Here is a 22,873-nt window from a genome sequence, read left to right as displayed (position 1 = left end):
ATTTACTGTTTTCATGTTAATTTTAGTTAAAGTTTTAATCATTTTTCTTTTCTTTTGAATATGTCTATATAGGTTTTATTTATTTTTTATTTTTTATTAATTGTATTATTAATTTCAGTTTTATTTTTTATTTTAGTTCATTAAGTTAAACTAAATAATGAGAAATGTTGCCTTGGCAACTACTGAAATAAAATGTATTTAATATAGTAAAAAATGTATTTAATTTATATTTATATAGTAAAATTTGCTAATAAAGAAAAAGTGTTTGTATATTTTATTTCAGTTAATATTTAAATTATTTCAACTTGTTTGAGAAGTTGAGGATGTTCATTTTTAAATAACATGCACTGATGAATTATTCACAATAAAACCAGAGTCAGTTTTGAAATTCTCCTTTAAAATAAAATATTGTGTCTGTATGTGTTGTGGATTGTTTGTAATATCAGATGATTATTTTTCTTTGTCAGGGTCCGTCAGTGAGATCTGAACGTCCATCCGTCTCTCCGTTTAAAGACGGATACGCCAGTGGTAAGAGATTTATAATTACTCTAAATACAGATATTCATTTTATGTTCTGGGTTATAAACAAAAATTTGAGGTCTGTAATATTTAAAAATATTTTTGCTGTTCTGCTTATCAGAGCTGCATTTAATTAATCAAAAATACTGTCAAAATTATGAAATATTTAAAATATTTTTTTTCAGCATCATTACTCCAGTCTTCAGTGTCACATGATCCTTCAGAAATCATTCTGATATGCTGATTTGCTGCTCAAGAAATATTTCTGATCATTAGCATTGTTGAAAACAGTTGTGCTGCCCAGTATTTTTGTGGAAACAGTCATTTTATTTTTCAGAATTCTCAGATGAATAGAAAACATTCATTTGATATAGATATTAGGAATATTATATTAAAGTAATATTAATTAATATTATAATTCTTTAATAAAATAAAAAAATTGTTATAAAATATAAAATAAAAACAGATTCAAAAAAATAATAAAAACTATAATAGTACTCCGGTGACACTAAAATGACAAAAAAAAATGTAAAACTTTAACTAAAATTAAAATAAACAATAAAACAGTTATAAAAACTGACTCAAAAAATAAAATCTAGTACCGCAATGACATCTAAATGACACCAAAAAATACACGACAAAATTACTAAAACTTTACAATTAAAATTAATAAATATTATTTATAAAAAATAAATCGTTAAATACAAAATAAAAACTGATTTAAAAAACAACAAAAACTGCTCACCAAGGCTGCATTTATCTGATTGAAAATGCAGTAAAAAATGTAAAATATTATTCTAATTTATTCTAATATTATTCTAATAAAATTTATTTCTGTCACCTGAATTTTCAGCATCATTACTCCAGTCTTCAGTGTCACATGATCCATCAGAAATCAGTCTAATATGCTGATTTGCTGCTCAAACTAATAAAGAAAAAAAGTGAAGAAAAAGTGAAGAAAAAAACTAATATTTTAGTGGAAACAATGGTAGATTTTATTTTTCAGGATTTAAACATGAATAGAAAGTTCAAAAGAACAGCATTTATGTGACATACACATCTAAAATGCCAAACTGTAACATTCTGAAATGACAAAATGTAACATTCCAAAACCTCCACATGTAACATTCTAAAATTGTGAAATGTAATACTGAAATGGTCAAATGTAACATTCTAAAATGCAAAATGTAACATTCTGTGTAACAAGAAACAAGTGTAACAAGTGTATCAATGTTGAAAACAGTTGTGCTGAATAATATTTTTAAGGAAACGGTCAAACATTTTATTTTTCAGGATTAACATATATATATAGAAAGTTCCAAAGAGCAACTTTTATTTGAAATAGAAATATTTTGGAACATCAGTTTGATCAGTTTCTTATGTGTGTGTGTCACAGACAGCAGTTCAGACTGGAGTCAGCGCACGGGTTACGATCAGGCTCACCTGCAGCAGGAGTATCGCAGCACACCTGAAGGAGCGCGCCGAGACGTGGAGCCGGACGTCCTGCCGGACAGAATCAAGGTGAGTTTCCTGGAGAATGTCTGACTGTATAACGAACACGTGGAGCGAATGAGGAGCTAACGGAGCCGTTCGCACAGAACCTGCTGCGCGAGGTCCATCAGGAGGGGATGCAGGTGCTGTCGCTGTCTGAGCTGCCGCTGGCTGAAGCCGATCGACCCGGAGCGACGCTTCCTCCTCAGAGCTGGAGCAAAGAGAGAGACGCCCTCATCAACACCGTCGAGTCCCTGAAGCTCCTCATCAGCAAACTGCAGAGCGGCGCCGACACACAGGTGAACACACACAAACCACAGCCTTCACAATACAGCGCACTGACTTACACCTGCACTTTTGACGAGTTTTGTCCGGAATTTAATTATACATGAACTCTTGTAGAAATAAATAATAAATATATGAATAAATATACTTAATAAATAATAAATAAATGTAATAATAGGAGAAAAAATGCAATAAATTGTGTGATTTCACTTTTAAATTGCATTTAATCCTAAATAAATTTTAGTATAATTGTTTTATTTTTACTTATTTTTATTTTAATATAGTATAATATTTTTATAATTATGTATTTACAATTATATGATCATTTTAATAATAAAATAAATAAAATAAAAATTCTAATAAATAAAAATAATAAACAATAGGGGTAAGAGTAATACAAAAATAAATCTAGGACTAAATTTAAACATGTATTTAATCAATTCAGTAATTTTATATTCCTAGTATTGTTTATTTTTATTTTTGCATATTTGGTCCTGTATGTATTTTAATTTTGCATTCTTATTTTATTTTTAGTATTTTTTTATTTTATTTATAAAAAACATAGGGTTAGGGTTAGAGTTATTTTTATGATTAATTTAATTTTAAGGTGCATTGTTTATTTTTATTTAATTTAAAATAATTTACTTAATTTAATTTTACATTTCTTTTATTTTTATTATTTTTTATGAAGTATTTTATTTTGATTTATTTTTTAATTTTACATTAACGTTTAATTCAGTTTTGTTTCAGTTTATTTTAAAGTTATTTATTTTAATTTTGCATTTTCATTTAATTAATTTTAGTATGTTTTATTTAGATTTTTTTATTTTAAATCATATTCATCATAATTTTCTAACTGACAATGATGAAATTGTGTAATAAAGCAAATACATTTTTTTTTAATTATATGCTAAATTATATTTAGTCCTGAATTCTTTTTTGTATTACTTTTACCTTTGTGAATTATATTGTTTATTTCTGTTGATTTTAATTTAATTTTTAATTTAAAAAAACTCAATAAATGAAAAAATAATAAAGTAAATAAATATTCAAATAAATAAAAATAATAAATTAGGACTAAATTAAAAAATGTATTTAATCAATTCAGTTATTCTTTTATATTCCTGTAATCATTTATTTTTATTTTTGCATGTTTGATTTTTTTTTTTATATATATATATATATATATATAAAATGATGAAGTGATGATTTTGTGTAATAAAACAAATACATTTTTTAATTTTATTATATACAAAATTATATTTAGTCTAAAATTAATTTTTGTGTTACTTTTTCCTTTGTGAATTATCTTGTTTTTATTTCTATTGATTTTAACTTAATTTTGAATATTTATTTCATCACTTATTTTTTATTTCTATATTTATGTATACATTCATTTATTTTTAAACATTGCACATTTATACATTATTTCCATATTTACTTTTTTAGAAATTTGTTTTTTTTTTTTTTTTTTTTTTTTTACAAATTTTTACTTTGTGCAACATGGAAATAACATCATTGGTTTAAAAATCACAGAGATTAAAAGACTAAATTTAAAAATATATATATTCATTTAAAAATAAATAAATAAGTCAATGAAAAAATAGCAAAGTAAATAAAATAAATAATAATAAAAACATTATATAATAAAAATATTATAAAATTCAATAAATAATAGTGGTAATACAAAAAAATTAATTTAGAACTAAATTTAAAAATGCGTTTGATCAATCCAATGATTCCTTTATATTATTGTTTATTTTTATTTTTGCATGTTTGATCGTCCGTACTGTGCTAGTCGAGACGTTGACGTGTTCTCGTGTTTGTAGGTTGATGGCGACTGGCGAGCGGAGCTGCTTACGGCCGTTCAGCAGGTGTTTGTTGACGAGCGAGACGTGCTGAAGAACGTCTTATACTCTCATCTGGAGCGTCTGGACACGGCTGATGCTGTCATTCATCTCAACCAGCTGGAGAGAGCGCTAGCGGAACAGGTTAGCATACGCCACGCTTTAACGTAAACATTAGACATTAATGTAAGCACAGATCGTGAAGTGTTTGTTGTTGTGTTCAGGACGCGCGGCACAGGGAGCTGATGGGAGTTCTGTGCTCCGCCGACAGAAACAGCCTGCGCTCAGAGATCCAGCAGCTCAGAGATCAGCTCCACACGCTCACAGCAGAGCAAACACAGCGCCACCATCAGGACACCGCCGGTATGACACACACACAGCGCTGTCAGCTAGTGCTCATGCTGGCTATATCGGCTCCAGCTTCCAGTTCATTAAAGTTTGTATTGTTTGTTCGTCAGGTTTGGAGAGCGAGAGGGAGGTCAAAGCGATGCCGGCCAGTGCTGTGGTCGAACCCGGCTCTGATAGACTGGAGGAAATGAAGACTGAACTGAACCAGACTAAACTGGAGCTAGAGAGCGCTCTCACATCACAACACAAACACCTGAGAGAACTCGACACACTCAGGTAACACACACACACACACACACACACACACACACACACACACACACACACACACACACACAACACACAAAATATATCAAATAAAATAGATATATAATTTATAGTTAAAATGTATAAATTATATAAATAATTGTATTTTTATAAAATACAGGAAAATAAAGGAATAAATGGTGTTATTAAACATAAAATTAGTTTTTAAATTACATTTAGTCTTAAATTGTATTAGAATTGTTTTATTTTTACTTTTATTTAAAATATATATAAAATATAATATAATTGATATGGTATATATTTTTATATAATCATTTTTATTTGACATTTTTTGTGATTTTAATTATTCATTTTGAACATTTTACTTTTAAAATGTATTTTAATTTTGCCTTTTTATTTTATTTGCAGTATTTTTTTAACACTAATTATTAGTTTAATTATTTTAATTTTTCTGATTAATTTAATTTTTAATATTTAAAATCATTTACTTATTTTAATTTTACATTTTTTTATATAAATAATTGTCTGTATTTTTATATATATATATATATATATATATATATATATATATATATATATATATATATATATATTTTATATTCTGTTTTTGTATGTTTATATCATCATTGTAATATGTGAGTAAAATCATAAATATTTCTGTAATAAATAATTGTTATTAATAAAAATATCATTAATAATAATAATGGTAATATATTTTTATATATAATATTTGTTGTTTTGAAAAAGTAATATAATTTATATTAAATACATATGTAAAACATTGTAACATATTTATATGTATAAATAGACAAATCATGCATTACACATATATATATATATATATATATATATAAAGACAAAATATACAAAATAAAATGTGTATAATTTATATATAAAATATATAAATAATTTTCTTAAAATGTGTTTTTTTTTAATTATATCATCATTATAATATGTGAGTAAAATAATAGAAAATATTTATGTAATAATAATCTAATTCATAATAATAATAATAATAATTATGTATTTTTAAATATAATATTTATTTATTTTATTTATTTTATAATTTATATTAAATATATTATCTAAAATGTTATTTGTAACGTATTACATTATAAATCATGCATTATATTTATTTATTTATTTATTCATATTATAAAATTAAATATATTTAATTTAATAATTGTCTGTTTTTCACTAAAATGTTTTGTATATTTATATCATCATTGTAATGTGCAAGTAAAATAATATCAATATTTATGTAATTAGTAATAATATCATTAATAATATATTATCATATGATATTTATAGTTAAATAATATTTATTTATTTATATTATATACATTTTATTTGAAGCATTATTTGTCACATGTTTATATGTATTACACAGACAAATCATGAATTTAGCATATTATATATATGGTACGAAATGCTGCAGAAGGGGAAAATTCCATTTCAGCACAACAAATGCACACGTACAGCTGTTTTTATTACAACAGTGATATATACTAGGGACTCCAGATTCACAAAAACACACACATAGAGTTGCTTTAAGAACTGAATAAAGCTGATGTGTGTGTGTGTGTGTGACAGGGCGGAGGTGTCACTGAAGGCCGCTGAAGTCGACACACTGAACGACAGACTGGCACAAGAGCAGAAGAGAGCCAGAGAGCTGCAGTGGGCCTTCGAGAAGGAGAAATGCAAGTCTGACAGAAAGGAAGAGACCGACAGAGAGGAAGTGGAGGTAAAAACCCTCTGTCAATCACTAGGATGCCTCATAAGTAACATGACTGTTTGATTACATGCATCATGTGTCTCTGCAGGATCTTAAACTGTCTCTGGAGGAGCAGCGGGGCCGTGTGGCTGAGCTCTGCAGCTCTCTGGAGAAAGAGAGACAGATTTCGGCTGAGCTCAGAGAGCAGGTGGACGGTCAGCAGGCGCGGGAGGTCAGCGTCTCCTCAGAGCTGCAGGTTTGTGTCACCTAACGCTCCGAGTGTGTTTTACTGTGTTTGAGCAGGTGATTGATCTGTGTGTGTGTGTGTGTGTGTGTAGGTGCAGTTAGACGCTCAGAGAGCTCGATCGCTGGAGCTCAGCAGCGCTCTGGAGAAAGAGAAGGAGCTGAACGCACAGCTGCTCCAGCGCCTCCCGACGAGCTCCACGTCAAACCCGCGCGAGTCTGACACACAAAACACACTCAAGCAGGCCGAGGCCACCTGCAGCCAGGTGAGCAGAATTACACCTCTTCACTTTTTCAATAAATTTCTCTTTAAATTAACAAAAAATTAAGTAAAATAAATAATATAATATAATACAAATAATATATTTAATAATTCTATTATATATAATAATTATATATTATATGAAAAAATATATACATTAATTTTTATTTATTTATTATTTACTATAAATTTGTAATTATTTACTTAAAGGTTTCATAAGTGATTTTAATTCATATGTGTTTTCAAAAACAAAAAGCACATTTGCAGCTTTAACATTCACAGTGTTATTTCTTGCTACATTTTACATTTCTTTCTAAATCAATTTTTTAATCTTTTTTGTACTTTCATTTTTGTAATAATTTTCATGTGAAGCACTTTGAATTACCACTACTACACACATTTGAAGCAAAAAATAAAAAAGTTTTAAATATAAAGTATACTAATATACTAATACTAATAATAATAATAGAAAATAAAATAAAATTAAAAAATGTTTGTTTTATTCTTTTATTTAATAAAAGTAAATAAAAATATTTACATTTAATATAAAATATAAATTTTAGTAAAATAATAAAGTTTTGCAAAAACATTGTTATATTAATATTAAGTAATAAGGAGCCCAAACATTTATTTACTAAAAGGGTTTGTAAGTAATTTTGATATCTGTCTGGGACATTTTTAAAAAAGGAATTAATTAATATTTTAAAATTAATATTTTAATATTAATTAATATCTTAAAAACAAAATTGTGGCTTTAACATTTATATTTTTCCCACTATATCTTGCTATATTTTAATTTTTTTTTAATTAATAATTCTTTTTTTATTATTATTATTTCCTTTGTACCTTTGATAATGTTTAAGCATTTGTATGTAAAATATTTTAAATGACCATGCTATGTAAATAATTATATTTTGTATTTAATATATTAAATATGTGTATCATTACAGCAATATTTATAATTTTATTTGCATTACATATTTATAAATTTTTGTCATATAGTATTTATGTTACCATTTATTCTTTATTATATTATAATAATATCTAATATAATCTTATATTATATAAATTAGTAAAATAATGTAATATAATACAAATAATTAATATTTCTATTATATATAATAATTAATTTTATGTTTCTGGTATTATTTTGATATATTGTATATATATATAATATGAAAAAAAAGTGTATTTATTTACTAAAAGGCTTTATAAGTGATTTTGATATTTGTCTTGATGTCTGTCTGACATTTTATGTTCACTTTTCCAAAAACAAAAAGCACATTTGCAGCTTTAACATTCAGATTGTCTTTCTACATTTTAAATTTATTTCTAAATCAGCTTTTAATAGTTTTTTTTTTTTTTTTTTTTTTGTAAAAATAAAATACAAAATAAATAAAAAACAAAAAAATTTAATAAACTATAAATGTTTTCAGTAAAGTGTTACGTTTTTGCAAAAACAACTTTTAAAAATTGTTGTATCAATATTAAGTAATCAAGAGCCCATACATTTATTTACTAAAAGGGTTTGTAAGTGATTTTGATCTGTCTGGGACATTTTTAAGAAGAAATATATTATTTTTTTGAATTAATATTTTAATATTAATTCATTTAAAAACAAATTACACATTTGCGGCTTTAACCTTTATGTTCTTCCCACTGTATCTTGCTATATTTTAAATAAATGTTTAAAGTCAAATTTTAGTGTTACTTTTTAATTATATTGTGTATAAAATGTGGTTTAAGCTTGACCTGCTTACATATTTTTAACCAGAGAATGTTGTTAGGTTTTACATGTAGAAATTAAATAATATAAAATACTACATTTTAAAATAAAATATTAAATTTGATCAAAAAAGTTTTATTTTTAAAAATAGTTTTTTAATTAATATTAAATAAGAGAGAACCCAAACATGTATCAGTGCTGTCAGAATGAACCGGAGGTGTTGATGTGTGCAGGTGGAGGCCGGCGTTCTCTCTGTGGAGTCTCTCCTGCAGACGCTGCAGACGCAGCTGGCCGAAAAGCAGGCGCAGGTGGTGCAGATGATGGAGAAGCTGGAGAGACAGAAGCTGGATGCTGTGCAGCACAAACGTCAGTGGGACGAGGAGAAATCTGCCCTCGCCCGCACCGCCGCGCAGGACCAGAACGCACTGCGGGCGGCACGCGACAGCCTGAGCGGCCTGGAGAGACGGGCGGACGAGCTGCGGGCAGAGCTGGACGCGGAGAGAGACAGCGTGAGGAGACTGGAGAGAGACAGAGACAGACTGCAGGGGGCGGTGAGACAGCTGGAGGACAGACTGAGAGCGCCCGAGAACAACCAGAGCGGCGTGAGATCAGACGCCCAGCCTGAGGATCGAACCCGGGACTGGGTGTTGCAGGCGGGAGACGCTCTGACGCTGGAGTCCAGCACAACGTCCCTGCGCGAGACCGGTCAGAGCTCGGATCCAAAACACATGGACAACATCCTGAGCAGACTGCAGCTCATCGCTGCCAAGATCAACAGCCTGACCAGCGAAACCCCGAGCAGGTAAAGGAAGAGTTCACCTAAACACACAAATTAGCTGTGTGTAGGTTTTGCAGCTTGTGACCGGTGTGTGTGTTTGTGTGTGTGTGTAGGTTATCTGGGGAAGCGCTGGACCGGGACAGTCTAGCATGGCTGCACAGTAATGTACAGGATGTGATGTCACTGTTACAGCATATCCCATCAGCCCCCTCTGCTCTCCCGGAGGTGAGTGAGCACATTTACACAGGTGTAACAGAATGTGGTGTATTCATGTAATGGACCTTTGTAAACACACGTTTGTTTATATAAATGTGTGTGTGTGTATAGAGCGCCGCCCTGCTGGTGGGAGGATCGTCCAGTCTGCTGAACGAGCGTTTACTCAGGCAGAACGCGGAGCTCACGGGATTCGTCAGCCGACTGACGGAAGAGAAGAACGACCTGCGGAATCAGTTACTGAAGCTGGAGGAGGAGCTGCGCAGATACAGACAGAAGAAAACCACCGCTGAGAGTGTGAGTGAACGTTTGAATCAACGAATGAATCAGTGAATCAGTTACAGATAGAAGAAAACTACCACAGAGAGCGTGAGTGAATGATTCAGTGAATCAAATACAGACAGAAGAAAACCACAGCTGAGAGTGTGAGTGAACGAGTGAATCAACTAAATGAATCAGTGAATCAGTTACAGACAGAAGAAAACCACAGCTGAGAGTGTGAGTGAACAATTGAATCAACAAATGAATCAGTGAATCAGTTACAGACAGAAGAAAACCACCACTGAGAGTGTGAGAGAACAAATCAGAGAAGCAGTTACAGATTGTGAGTGAACAAATCAATGAATCAGTGAATCAGTTACAGACAGAAGAAAACCACAGCTGAGAGTGTGAGTGAACGTTTGAATCAACGAATGAATCAGTGAATCAGTTACAGATAGAAGAAAACTACCACAGAGAGCGTGAGTGAATGATTCAGTGAATCAAATACAGACAGAAGAAAACCACAGCTGAGAGTGTGAGTGAACGATTGAATCAACGAATGAATCAGTGAGTCAGTTACAGACAGAAGAAAACCACAGCTGAGAGTGTGAGTGAACGATTGAATCAACGACTGAATCAGAGAATCAGTTACAGACAGAAGAAAACCACAGCTGAGAGTGTGAGTGAACGTTTGAATCAATGAATGAATCAGTGAATCAGTTACAGACAGAAGAAAACCACAGCTGAGAGTGTGAGTGAATGAGTGAATCAACAAATGAATCAGTGAATCAGAGAGCGTGAGTGAACGATTCAGTGAATCAGATACAAACAGAAGAAAACCACAGCTGAGAGTGTGAGTGAACGTTTGAATCAACGAATGAATCAGTGAATCAGTTACAGATAGAAGAAAACTACCACAGAGAGCGTGAGTGAATGATTTAGTGAATCAGATACAAACAGAAGAAAACCACAGCTGAGAGTGTGAGTGAACGAGTGAATCAACTAAATGAATCAGTGAATCAGTTACAGACAGAAGAAAACCACAGCTGAGATTGTGAGTGAACGATTGAATCAACAAATGAATCAGTGAATCAGTTACAGACAGAAGAAAACCACAGCTGAGAGTGTGAGTGAACGTTTGAATCAATGAATGAATCAGTGAATCAGTTACAGACAGAAGAAAACCACAGCTGAGAGTGTGAGTGAATGAGTGAATCAACAAATGAATCAGTGAATCAGAGAGCGTGAGTGAACGATTCAGTGAATCAGATACAAACAGAAGAAAACCACAGCTGAGAGTGTGAGTGAACGATTGAATCAACGAATGAATCAGTGAATCAGTTACAGATAGAAGAAAACTACCACAGAGAGCGTGAGTGAATGATTCAGTGAATCAGATACAAACAGAAGAAAACCACAGCTGAGAGTGTGAGTGAACGATTGAATCAACGAATGAATCAGTGAATCAGTTACAGATAGAAGAAAACTACCACAGAGAGCGTGAGTGAATGATTCAGTGAATCAGATACAAACAGAAGAAAACCACAGCTGAGAGTGTGAGTGAACGATTGAATCAACGAATGAATCAGTGAATCAGTTACAGATAGAAGAAAACTACCACAGAGAGCGTGAGTGAATGATTCAGTGAATCAGATACAAACAGAAGAAAACCACAGCTGAGAGTGTGAGTGAACGATTGAATCAACGAATGAATCAGTGAATCAGTTACAGATAGAAGAAAACTACCACAGAGAGCGTGAGTGAATGATTCAGTGAATCAGATACAAACAGAAGAAAACCACATCTGAGAGTGTGAGTGAACGATTGAATCAACGAATGAATTAGTGAATCAGTTACAGATAGAAGAAAACTACCACAGAGAGCGTGAGTGAATGATTCAGTGAATCAAATACAGACAGAAGAAAACCACAGCTGAGAGTGTGAGTGAACGAGTGAATCAACTAAATGAATCAGTGAATCAGTTACAGACAGAAGAAAACCACAGCTGAGAGTGTGAGTGAACGATTGAATCAACAAATGAATCAGTGAATCAGTTACAGACAGAAGAAAACCACCACTGAGAGTGTGAGAGAACAAATCAGAGAAGCAGTTACAGATTGTGAGTGAACAAATCAATGAATCAGTGAATCAGTTACAGACAGAAGAAAACCACAGCTGAGAGTGTGAGTGAACGTTTGAATCAACGAATGAATCAGTGAATCAGTTACAGATAGAAGAAAACTACCACAGAGAGCGTGAGTGAATGATTCAGTGAATCAAATACAGACAGAAGAAAACCACAGCTGAGAGTGTGAGTGAACGATTGAATCAACGAATGAATCAGTGAGTCAGTTACAGACAGAAGAAAACCACAGCTGAGAGTGTGAGTGAACGATTGAATCAACGACTGAATCAGAGAATCAGTTACAGACAGAAGAAAACCACAGCTGAGAGTGTGAGTGAACGTTTGAATCAATGAATGAATCAGTGAATCAGTTACAGACAGAAGAAAACCACAGCTGAGAGTGTGAGTGAATGAGTGAATCAACAAATGAATCAGTGAATCAGAGAGCGTGAGTGAACGATTCAGTGAATCAGATACAAACAGAAGAAAACCACAGCTGAGAGTGTGAGTGAACGTTTGAATCAACGAATGAATCAGTGAATCAGTTACAGATAGAAGAAAACTACCACAGAGAGCGTGAGTGAATGATTTAGTGAATCAGATACAAACAGAAGAAAACCACAGCTGAGAGTGTGAGTGAACGAGTGAATCAACTAAATGAATCAGTGAATCAGTTACAGACAGAAGAAAACCACAGCTGAGATTGTGAGTGAACGATTGAATCAACAAATGAATCAGTGAATCAGTTACAGACAGAAGAAAACCACAGCTGAGAGTGTGAGTGAACGTTTGAATCAATGAATGAATCAGTGAATCAGTTACAGACAGAAGAAAACCACAGCTGAGAGTGTGAGTGAATGAGTGAATCAACAAATGAATCAGTGAATCAGAGAGCGTGAGTGAACGATTCAGTGAATCAGATACAAACAGAAGAAAACCACAGCTGAGAGTGTGAGTGAACGATTGAATCAACGAATGAATCAGTGAATCAGTTACAGATAGAAGAAAACTACCACAGAGAGCGTGAGTGAATGATTCAGTGAATCAGATACAAACAGAAGAAAACCACAGCTGAGAGTGTGAGTGAACGATTGAATCAACGAATGAATCAGTGAATCAGTTACAGATAGAAGAAAACTACCACAGAGAGCGTGAGTGAATGATTCAGTGAATCAGATACAAACAGAAGAAAACCACAGCTGAGAGTGTGAGTGAACGATTGAATCAACGAATGAATCAGTGAATCAGTTACAGATAGAAGAAAACTACCACAGAGAGCGTGAGTGAATGATTCAGTGAATCAGATACAAACAGAAGAAAACCACAGCTGAGAGTGTGAGTGAACGATTGAATCAACGAATGAATCAGTGAATCAGTTACAGATAGAAGAAAACTACCACAGAGAGCGTGAGTGAATGATTCAGTGAATCAGATACAAACAGAAGAAAACCACATCTGAGAGTGTGAGTGAACGATTGAATCAACGAATGAATTAGTGAATCAGTTACAGATAGAAGAAAACTACCACAGAGAGCGTGAGTGAATGATTCAGTGAATCAGATACAAACAGAAGAAAACCACAGCTGAGAGTGTGAGTGAACGAGTGAATCAACTAAATGAATCAGTGAATCAGTTACAGACAGAAGAAAACCACCACTGAGAGTGTGAGAGAACAAATCAGAGAAGCAGTTACAGATTGTGAGTGAACAAATCAATGAATCAGTGAATCAGTTACAGACAGAAGAAAACCACAGCTGAGAGTGTGAGTGAACGTTTGAATCAACGAATGAATCAGTGAATCAGTTACAGATAGAAGAAAACTACCACAGAGAGCGTGAGTGAATGATTCAGTGAATCAAATACAGACAGAAGAAAACCACAGCTGAGAGTGTGAGTGAACGATTGAATCAACGAATGAATCAGTGAATCAGTTACAGACAGAAGAAAACCACAGCTGAGAGTGTGAGTGAACGATTGAATCAACGACTGAATCAGAGAATCAGTTACAGACAGAAGAAAACCACAGCTGAGAGTGTGAGTGAACGATTGAATCAACGAATGAATCAGTGAATCAGTTACAGACAGAAGAAAACCACAGCTGAGAGTGTGAGTGAACGATTGAATCAACGACTGAATCAGAGAATCAGTTACAGACAGAAGAAAACCACAGCTGAGAGTGTGAGTGAACGTTTGAATCAATGAATGAATCAGTGAATCAGTTACAGACAGAAGAAAACCACAGCTGAGAGTGTGAGTGAATGAGTGAATCAACAAATGAATCAGTGAATCAGAGAGCGTGAGTGAACGATTCAGTGAATCAGATACAAACAGAAGAAAACCACAGCTGAGAGTGTGAGTGAACGATTGAATCAACGAATGAATCAGTGAATCAGTTACAGATAGAAGAAAACTACCACAGAGAGCGTGAGTGAATGATTCAGTGAATCAGATACAAACAGAAGAAAACCACAGCTGAGAGTGTGAGTGAACGATTGAATCAACGAATGAATCAGTGAATCAGTTACAGATAGAAGAAAACTACCACAGAGAGCGTGAGTGAATGATTCAGTGAATCAGATACAAACAGAAGAAAACCACAGCTGAGAGTGTGAGTGAACGAGTGAATCAACTAAATGAATCAGTGAATCAGTTACAGACAGAAGAAAACCACCACTGAGAGTGTGAGAGAACAAATCAGAGAAGCAGTTACAGATTGTGAGTGAACAAATCAATGAATCAGTGAATCAGTTACAGACAGAAGAAAACCTCAGTCGAGAGTGTGAGTGAACCAGTCAATGAATCAGTGGATCAATTTCAGACAGAAAAAAACCACCACCAAGAATGTGAGCAAATGAATCAGTGAATCAGCTACGGACAGAAGAAAACCTCTGCCAAAGGCATGAGTGAACAAATCAGTAAATCGATTACAGAGTCTGAGTGAACAAATCAGTGAATCAGTGAATAAGTTACAGACTAAAGAAAACCTCCATCGAGAGCGTGCGTGAACCAGTCAATGAATCAGTGGATCAGGTTCAGACAGAAGTAAACCACCGCCAAGAGTGTGAGTGAATGAATTAATGAATCAGTGAATCGGCTACAAACAGAAGAAATCCACTGTTAAGAGCATGAGTGAACAAAAGAATAAATCAGTGAATCAGTTAAAGACAGAAGTCACCATCAATAGCATGAGTGAATCAATGAATGAATCATTGAATCAGTTACAGAAAGAAGAAAAACACAGGCGAGTGCGAGTGAACAAATAAATAAGTCAATGAATCAATCAGGGAATCAATTACAAATGAATGAATAAATTAATCAGTGCATCAGTTACTGACAAAGAAAAAAACATCAAGAGTGTGATTTAATGAATCAGTGAATGAATAAGTGAATCAGTTAACCATCACAGAGAGTGTGGGTGGGTAAATGAATGAAAGAATCAGTGAATCAATCAGTGAATCATTTGCAGACAGAAGAAAACCATTTCACAGAGAGCGTGAGTGAACGAATCTATGAATCAATTAATCATTGAATCAATAAATGGACAAAGTAGCTTCAGTCATTATAGTTTTAAAAAATGCTTGCAATAAATATATTAAATGTTCTTTCTCTGTTTTTCCTTTTTCTTCTATTTTTTTTTGCTCCATCTTTCTTTTTCTGTTCTTTTTTCTTCTAGCCTTTTTTCCTGTCCTTATTTCTGTCCTTTTCTCTTTCTTTATAGTTTCCTTTCTTTTTGTCTTTGTCTCTTTTCTATATTTCTTTTTTTCTATATTTCTTTCTTTCAATCTCTTTTTATCTTGTCATTCTCTTTTTCTTTCTTTCTTTATTATATCTCCTTTTTTCTGTCTTTTTCTATCTTTTTCTGTCTGTCTTATCTTTCTTATTTATATTTTTATTTTCTTTTTTTTTATTTCAGTCTATCTTTTTTCCCTTGTTTTCTAATCTTTTTTCTTTTCTTTCTGTCTTTTGTTTTTCATTCTTTCTGTCTCTGTTGGTTTTATAAGAAATAATGTGGAAATGGAAATGCAAACAATGTGAAACCAGTATGTATATGAAGTGAAGTTGTTTTTGTGGTTCATTAGTTGTTCTCTGTGTGTCAGGTGTCGAGTCGGAGCGGCGTGGAGCGTCAGGATCTGGTGTTGTTCTCCAGCGAGCGTGAGTCTTGGGCTCAGGAGAGGAATCGTTTGGAGAAGTCTCTCCGTCAGGCCGAGGCAGAACTGAATCGTCTGAGAGGAGAGATTCGCTCCGATTCGCTGCGGGATCTGACCGGAGCCGATCTGGACAACGCGGCCCTCAGGGTGAGCGACTGTTCACAACAACACGACTCGCTATTACAGCAGACGCTTCGCGTACTCACCACCCATCTGTCTCCACAGAGGATGTATGGAAAATACCTGCGCGCCGAGAGCTTCCGGAAGGCTCTGATCTATCAGAAGAAGTACCTTCTGCTGCTGCTGGGAGGATTTCAGGAGTGTGAGGAGGCCACGCTGTCTCTGATCGCCCGCATGGGCGGCCACCCCGCACACACCTGTCTGGAGACTGTAGGACATCACCGCAGGGGATTCACACGCTTCAGATCGGCCGTGCGCGTCTCCATCGCCCTCTCCAGGTACAGACGCGCCACTGCGGCCTTCACATCACATACAGTCAAACCAAAAATATATATTTTTTTAATAGTAGGATACTAATTACATAAGTGAAGATATCAAAATAAAGTAAAATGTGACATTATACCCAAAAATTCTTCTTAGAATTGAGTAAAATTGATAAAAAAAAAAAAAAAAAAATTGGGACCAAAAATTATTCAGACACTTTGACCTTTTTACACCACAGACTAAACAAAGTTAAGCATTGCTTGGTAATTGGTTGACCTAAATTGGTATTATCTAATTGTGTACATAAATTTAACTGCTGACGGCTATTTAACCTAATTCATTATGTACCTTTCTATCAAAGTTATCTCTGAATTCTTGTCAGTTTGTTTTATTTGTGATAATGTGAGAAATGTTGAAGATGTCTGAATATATTTTGGTTTGACTGTATGAACAAACATTCACATGATACAATGATATACATGAGATTTTTCAGATTTATCTTTATCTTTTATCAGATTTTCAGTTTTTATTATTAATGATTTATTTTAATTTTACATTTTGGTGATTTTATACATTTTTTTACAGGTATTTTTGTTTTGATTTGTTTTTATTTTGAAGTTACTTATTTATTTATTTCTTATTCTTTTTTTCCTTTCTTTTTTACCAAAATCACAGTCATTTATAGTGATTTTATTTAAAAATAGTAGTTCGTTTTAATGCTGTTTTTGAGTAATTTTTAGTGTTTTGTTTTGATTGTTTTTAAATTAAAAATTGTTTCTTTATTTTAATTTGTCTGAATCATTTTAATGTTTTAATGTTTATTTTTAATAACTTTGTTTTAGTTTTACATTTTTGTAAATTATTTTTTAGTAAGTAATATGTTTTCATTGTTTATTTTAACATTTTTGCATTTTTAGTGTTTTGTTTTAATTTATTTTAAAAGATTTATTTTAAATTTACCTCTAAAATAAATAACTTTTCTTGACCAAAATCACTGTAGTGTAGTGTTTTATTTAAAGGTATTTGTTAATTTTAATTCTGTTTTATTGAGTAATTTTTGTTTTGATTGTTTATTTTAATTTGTTTGAATCATTTTATTGTTTTTTTTTATGGTTTTATTTTTAAAAACATTTTAATTTTACATTTTTGTAATTTAATTTTTAGCTATTTTTTTTTTTCATTTGTTTATTTTAAATTATTTATTTTAATTTTACATTTCTGTGATTTTAAGTCATTTCTAGAGTTTTGTTATGATTAATTGTAAATTCATTTCATTTTATATTTTTTATGATTTTTTTTTTTATAACCGTAATATCTAGTGCACATTATGTGACTAGTAATGCTGGATGAACGCTGTCTCCTGCAGGATGAGGTTTCTGGTGAAGCGATGGCAGAGAGCAGCTGGAGGAAATGTCACATCTCCGATCGTCAGCAGAAACGGCCTCGCTCAGATCACAGGTGACAAACTCATATTACACGTACAGTACTTTACCTTTACAATACAGTCTAACACCTTATATGACCAAAACAGAACAACACAGAGGTTTATGAACAAGAAATGTGATGCATTTTATTTTTCAGGATTCACAGATGAATAGAAATTCAAAAGAACAGCACTTATTTAAAATATGAATCTTCTGTAACATTATAAATGTCTTCACTGTCACATTTGATCAATTTAATGCATCCTTGATGGATAGAAGCGTTCATTTGTTGTGTTCAAACATTGAAGGAGTTGATGTGAGGAACGAGTCGTCGTATCTTCAGCCCGGCGGTGTGGAGGTGTTCAGAGAGAGACGAACGACCAGCCGCGGCCGTACGGGACGAGACTCTCCTCGCTCCGCCGCGTCGCTCCAGCACAGGTACAAACTCATCAAACAAGTCACTGCTTTAATGAGCGAGTCATTGAATCATTAAATCTTTTGTTCAGATGGCTTATTTATTCAGAAACAAAGCAACCATCTTTATAACTAAGTCAGCTGATTCATTCAGAAATGAAGCTAGTGACCATCTTTATGAATGAGTCACTGAATCATTGGATCACTTCATTCATTCAAATGGCTTATTTGTTTAGAATCAAAGCAAATAACCATCATCATGAGTCATTGACTCACTTAATTTGTTCAAACTTCTGATTTATTCAGAAATAAATCTGGTGACATGACTGAGTCATTGAGTCACTCACTCACTCAATTTGTTCAAATGGCTTCTTTATTCAGAAATGAAACAAATGAGACTTTATGAATGAGTGAATGATTATTGGATAACTTGATTTGTTCAGATGGCTGACTCATTCAGCCAATGAGACAAGTGACTCTTTATGAATGAGTGACTGAATCACTGGCTAACTTGATTTGTTCAAACAGCTGATATATTCATTATATTTGGTGACTGTCTTTATTACAGTCACTAAATCTTTGACTCACTTGATTCATTCAAATGGCTCATTTATTCAGAAACGAAGCCTATGACCATCTTTGAATGAGTCACTGAATCATTGACTCACTTGATTTGTTCAAACTGCTGATTTATTCAGAAATAGATCTGGTGACATGCCTGAGTCACTGAATCATTGACTCACTTGATTCATTCAAATGGACTATTTATTCAGAAATGAAGCAAGTAACCATATGTATTTATGAGTCACTGAATAATTGACTCACTTGATTAATTCTGATTGATTAATAGTTCAGAAACAAAGCAAGTAACCATATGTATGAATGAGTCACTGAATCATTGACTCACTTGATTCATTCAAATGTCTTATTCAGAAACAAAGCAAGTACCCATCTTTATGACTGAGTCACTGAATCATTGTCTCACTTGATTTGTTCAAACAGCTAATTTATTCAGAGATGAATCTGGTGACTGTTATTATGATGGAGTCACTGAATCATTGACTCACTTGATTCATTCAGATGGCTTATTCATTCAGAAATGAAGCAAGTCTCTGGCCGTCTATGAATGAGTCACTGAATCATTGACTCCCTTGATTTGTTCAAACATCTGATTTATTTGGAAATCTGGTGTCTGTCTTTATGTGAGTCACTGAATAACTGACTCACTTGATTCATTCAAATGGCTTATTTATTCAGAAATGAAGCAGGTAACCATCTTTACGACTGAGTCACTGAATCATTGACTCATTCGATTCATTCTAATTGATTAATAATTCAGAAACGAAGCAAGTGACCATCTTTATGAATGAGTCACTGGATCATTGACTTGCTTGATTTGTTCAAACAGCTGATTTATTCAGAAATAGATCTTGTGACATGACTGAATCACTAAATCATTGAATCATTGACTAACTTGATTCATTCAAATGGCCTGTTCATTCAGAAATGAAGCAAGTGACCATCTTTATGAATGAGTCGCTGAATCATTGGCTCACTGGATTCATTCAGTCAGCTGATGCATTGAGCAATAAACCAAGTGACTCTATGAATGACTGCATCAGTGTAAGATGACGGACAGGTCTGGAGGGGCAATTTGAACACGTGCTTAATTTTGTGACTGCTGTGCGTCTGTAGGTTTCACACGATGGCCGGTGATGCCGGAGGTTTACCGTGTTCACACCTGCAGAACTACGACCCCGACCGCGCTCTCACCGACTACATCTCCCGTCTGGAGGCCCTGCAGAGACGTCTGGGGAGTGTGCAGTCAGGTAACCACGGCAACATCACGTCACCATAGCTACAGCAGAACTGTCACACTCAGTTACATTGTTGCTGCTCACAGTTACACTGATTCAGCAGATCGAAACAGTTACATCTAGTGTTTCTTAATTCTTATTTTTTTATATCTGTAATATCATTTTTGAAATAATAAAGGGCTAGATTTAATAAGAATAGACTGACCTGCACTAATAAATGCATTTAGCCATTGTGAATTTCATGCTGAGTGAAGCTTTTTCCCCGCAGGCTCCTCTTCGTACGCTCAATTGCACTTTGGAGTCAGAAGATGAAGGAGTTGATTTCTATTGAAACTGGCTTGAAGAAACTCAGTTGCCTTCTCTTGTGCTGAGCTGCTGTGCTTTTGTATTCTGACTATAAACGTGTACAATTCTGTGGGACCAAAACCACGTTTGTCTGTTTTCGTTTCGTTTTGTGTTCGTGTGGATCATCTTATAATCAAGCTTTCGTTGAAACGGCTTCAACGTCTGTACATTAGTTCTACCTTATTTGTCGTTAATGGAAAACAATCACGTTGTACCTGTATATTTGTGGAATGCTAATTTAAGTTGATTAATTTAAGACGTGTCGAGAGAGTTTGGACCAGGACGGCTGCTATCGGACTCGCGATAACACGAGCGCTGCGACGAGCGACGCGTTCCCCGGCACAAACACTAACCGGAGGCCCAACGAGTCTCGTTAAGGCTTTCGGAGCTCCGTCGGGCCGTGACGCCTCGCTGCGCAGCGCCTCTGTGTTATCGGATACTCTACACTGTGTTTTATTCGCTCGCTCCCATGAAAAGACCACAGAGGACATTTGTAGAAGACATATTTTTGTAAAGGTAGGAGCTTCGGATTTTATGGGTATTTTGTCAAAACTGAAATAAAGATTAATATAATATTTGAAAACTGCCTTCGACTCTGGTCTCTTTTTCTGCATCCTGGTTCATCTTTTAAACATGATATATAAAAACTATTGACTATTGACTAAAAAATGTATTTTTAAAGCCTTTTTTAGTTCTGTAAACCATGTATATTTCTGGTTAATTTTTCAATGGAATTGCTTAATTTATTGGGTTCATCAACAATTAAAAAATGTGTATCAATCATTATTAATTACTGATTTCACTGAATTTATGAACTAAATATGTATTTCATGATGACCCACTGTCATATAAATGACTGTTAAACAATTTGGAAGTTGAAATGTTTAATAATAATAATTATTATTATTATTATTGATATATGATGTTTGTATGTTTATGTTTGTGACCCTGGACCACAAAACCAGTCTTAAGTAGGACAAGTATATTTGTAGCAATTAGTAGCAAAAATACATTGTATGGGTCAAAATTATCAATTTTTCTTTTATGGCAAATATTATGATATTAAGTAAATATCATGTTCCATATATGTATTTATCAAAACATGTTTTTATTCGTAATATGCATTGCCAAGAGCTTTTTGGACAACTTTAAAGGCGATTTTTCTCAATATTTTTATTTATTTTTTATTATTATTATTATTTTTTTGCACCCTCAGATCCTATCCTTTTTCAGCTTTCAGATGATGTAAACATCTTAATTAAAAAAAAAACAAAAAAAAAACCCTATGACTGGTTCTTGTGATAAAGCCTCACATTAATTTTTTATGAATGTTTCTGTCCTTTTTTAATTAATTAATTTTTTTTTTTTTTTTAAAGAATTACAAACAGCCAGGGGTACAACAGAATTAAAATGAATAAATAAATAAAATTACAAAACATTCTCTGTATCACAACTCGGCTACAAACAGTTCACGTCATCGCGGTCCAAATATTTTTTTTCATGAGCTAAAATCTTGGCTTTCTGTCATTTTATTATTTTTATTTTTTATTTTTTTCTTATTAATTATGTATTTTTTTTGTTTATTCTGCTGTACCCCTTGGCTGTGTCTGTAATTCTTTAAAATCAATTTAAAATCGCTTCGACATGTTGGACTCGCTGACGCGCTCCGATCCGGTGGAGTTCGCACGATGTTCTTCAGGCAAAACTTGTGAGTATCTAAACATTTTACGCTTTTATTTCAGCTTTTGTATTTGCAATTAATTTTTATAACTGTATATTCCTTCTAAACTGCGATCAAACCTAAATATTTGAATATAAAGTCGAAATGTTTTTCATAATTTATGCTAGCTAGAGTTGAATGTTTTTTAATTTTCAGTAAAATTAAACGTATAGATCTTATTTCAAACATTTTCCATTCTAGATATTATTGATATTGTTTTTTATCAATATTCTGTGAAATATCGTTTAAAAACGCTGTAATTCGAAATCAAAGACCGTTTTTTAACGGTCGTTATATTGTGTGGCGATTTTCTGTAATATATTTGATGTGTATTTGAAACAAACGTGGTTTACACCATGTAAACTGAAACGTTAATTGTTCTGTAATATTTAGTTAATGTGTATTTGAAACAACCATAACGTTTACATCACGTGATCTGACCGTTAATGTTATTTTCAGTGTTCTCTTTTAGTTCTGCTGTG

General features: G+C 33.0%; 1 protein-coding gene across 1 annotated transcript in view; it reads left to right on the top strand.

Moving 5' to 3' along the window:
• Nucleotides 1-21,258, top strand: part of akap9 (A kinase (PRKA) anchor protein 9) — a 134,170-nt gene extending 112,912 nt beyond the window's left edge. The window contains 18 exon segments of the mRNA XM_051136960.1: nucleotides 468-528; nucleotides 1,916-2,040; nucleotides 2,118-2,309; nucleotides 4,125-4,286; nucleotides 4,367-4,505; nucleotides 4,601-4,766; nucleotides 6,351-6,501; nucleotides 6,581-6,727; nucleotides 6,810-6,980; nucleotides 8,936-9,504; nucleotides 9,594-9,705; nucleotides 9,808-9,990; nucleotides 16,177-16,374; nucleotides 16,453-16,685; nucleotides 18,038-18,129; nucleotides 18,404-18,533; nucleotides 20,205-20,338; nucleotides 20,595-21,258. Coding sequence (XP_050992917.1) covers nucleotides 468-528; nucleotides 1,916-2,040; nucleotides 2,118-2,309; nucleotides 4,125-4,286; nucleotides 4,367-4,505; nucleotides 4,601-4,766; nucleotides 6,351-6,501; nucleotides 6,581-6,727; nucleotides 6,810-6,980; nucleotides 8,936-9,504; nucleotides 9,594-9,705; nucleotides 9,808-9,990; nucleotides 16,177-16,374; nucleotides 16,453-16,685; nucleotides 18,038-18,129; nucleotides 18,404-18,533; nucleotides 20,205-20,338; nucleotides 20,595-20,638 — 3,009 coding nt within the window. The 3' untranslated portion in view covers nucleotides 20,639-21,258.
• The last annotated feature ends 1,615 nt before the right edge of the window (nucleotides 21,259-22,873 follow it).

This window comes from Labeo rohita, chromosome 19, assembly GCF_022985175.1.
Source record: "Labeo rohita strain BAU-BD-2019 chromosome 19, IGBB_LRoh.1.0, whole genome shotgun sequence".
Classification (NCBI taxonomy): domain Eukaryota; kingdom Metazoa; phylum Chordata; class Actinopteri; order Cypriniformes; family Cyprinidae; genus Labeo; species Labeo rohita.
This window is presented reverse-complemented; position numbering and strand designations above follow the sequence as displayed.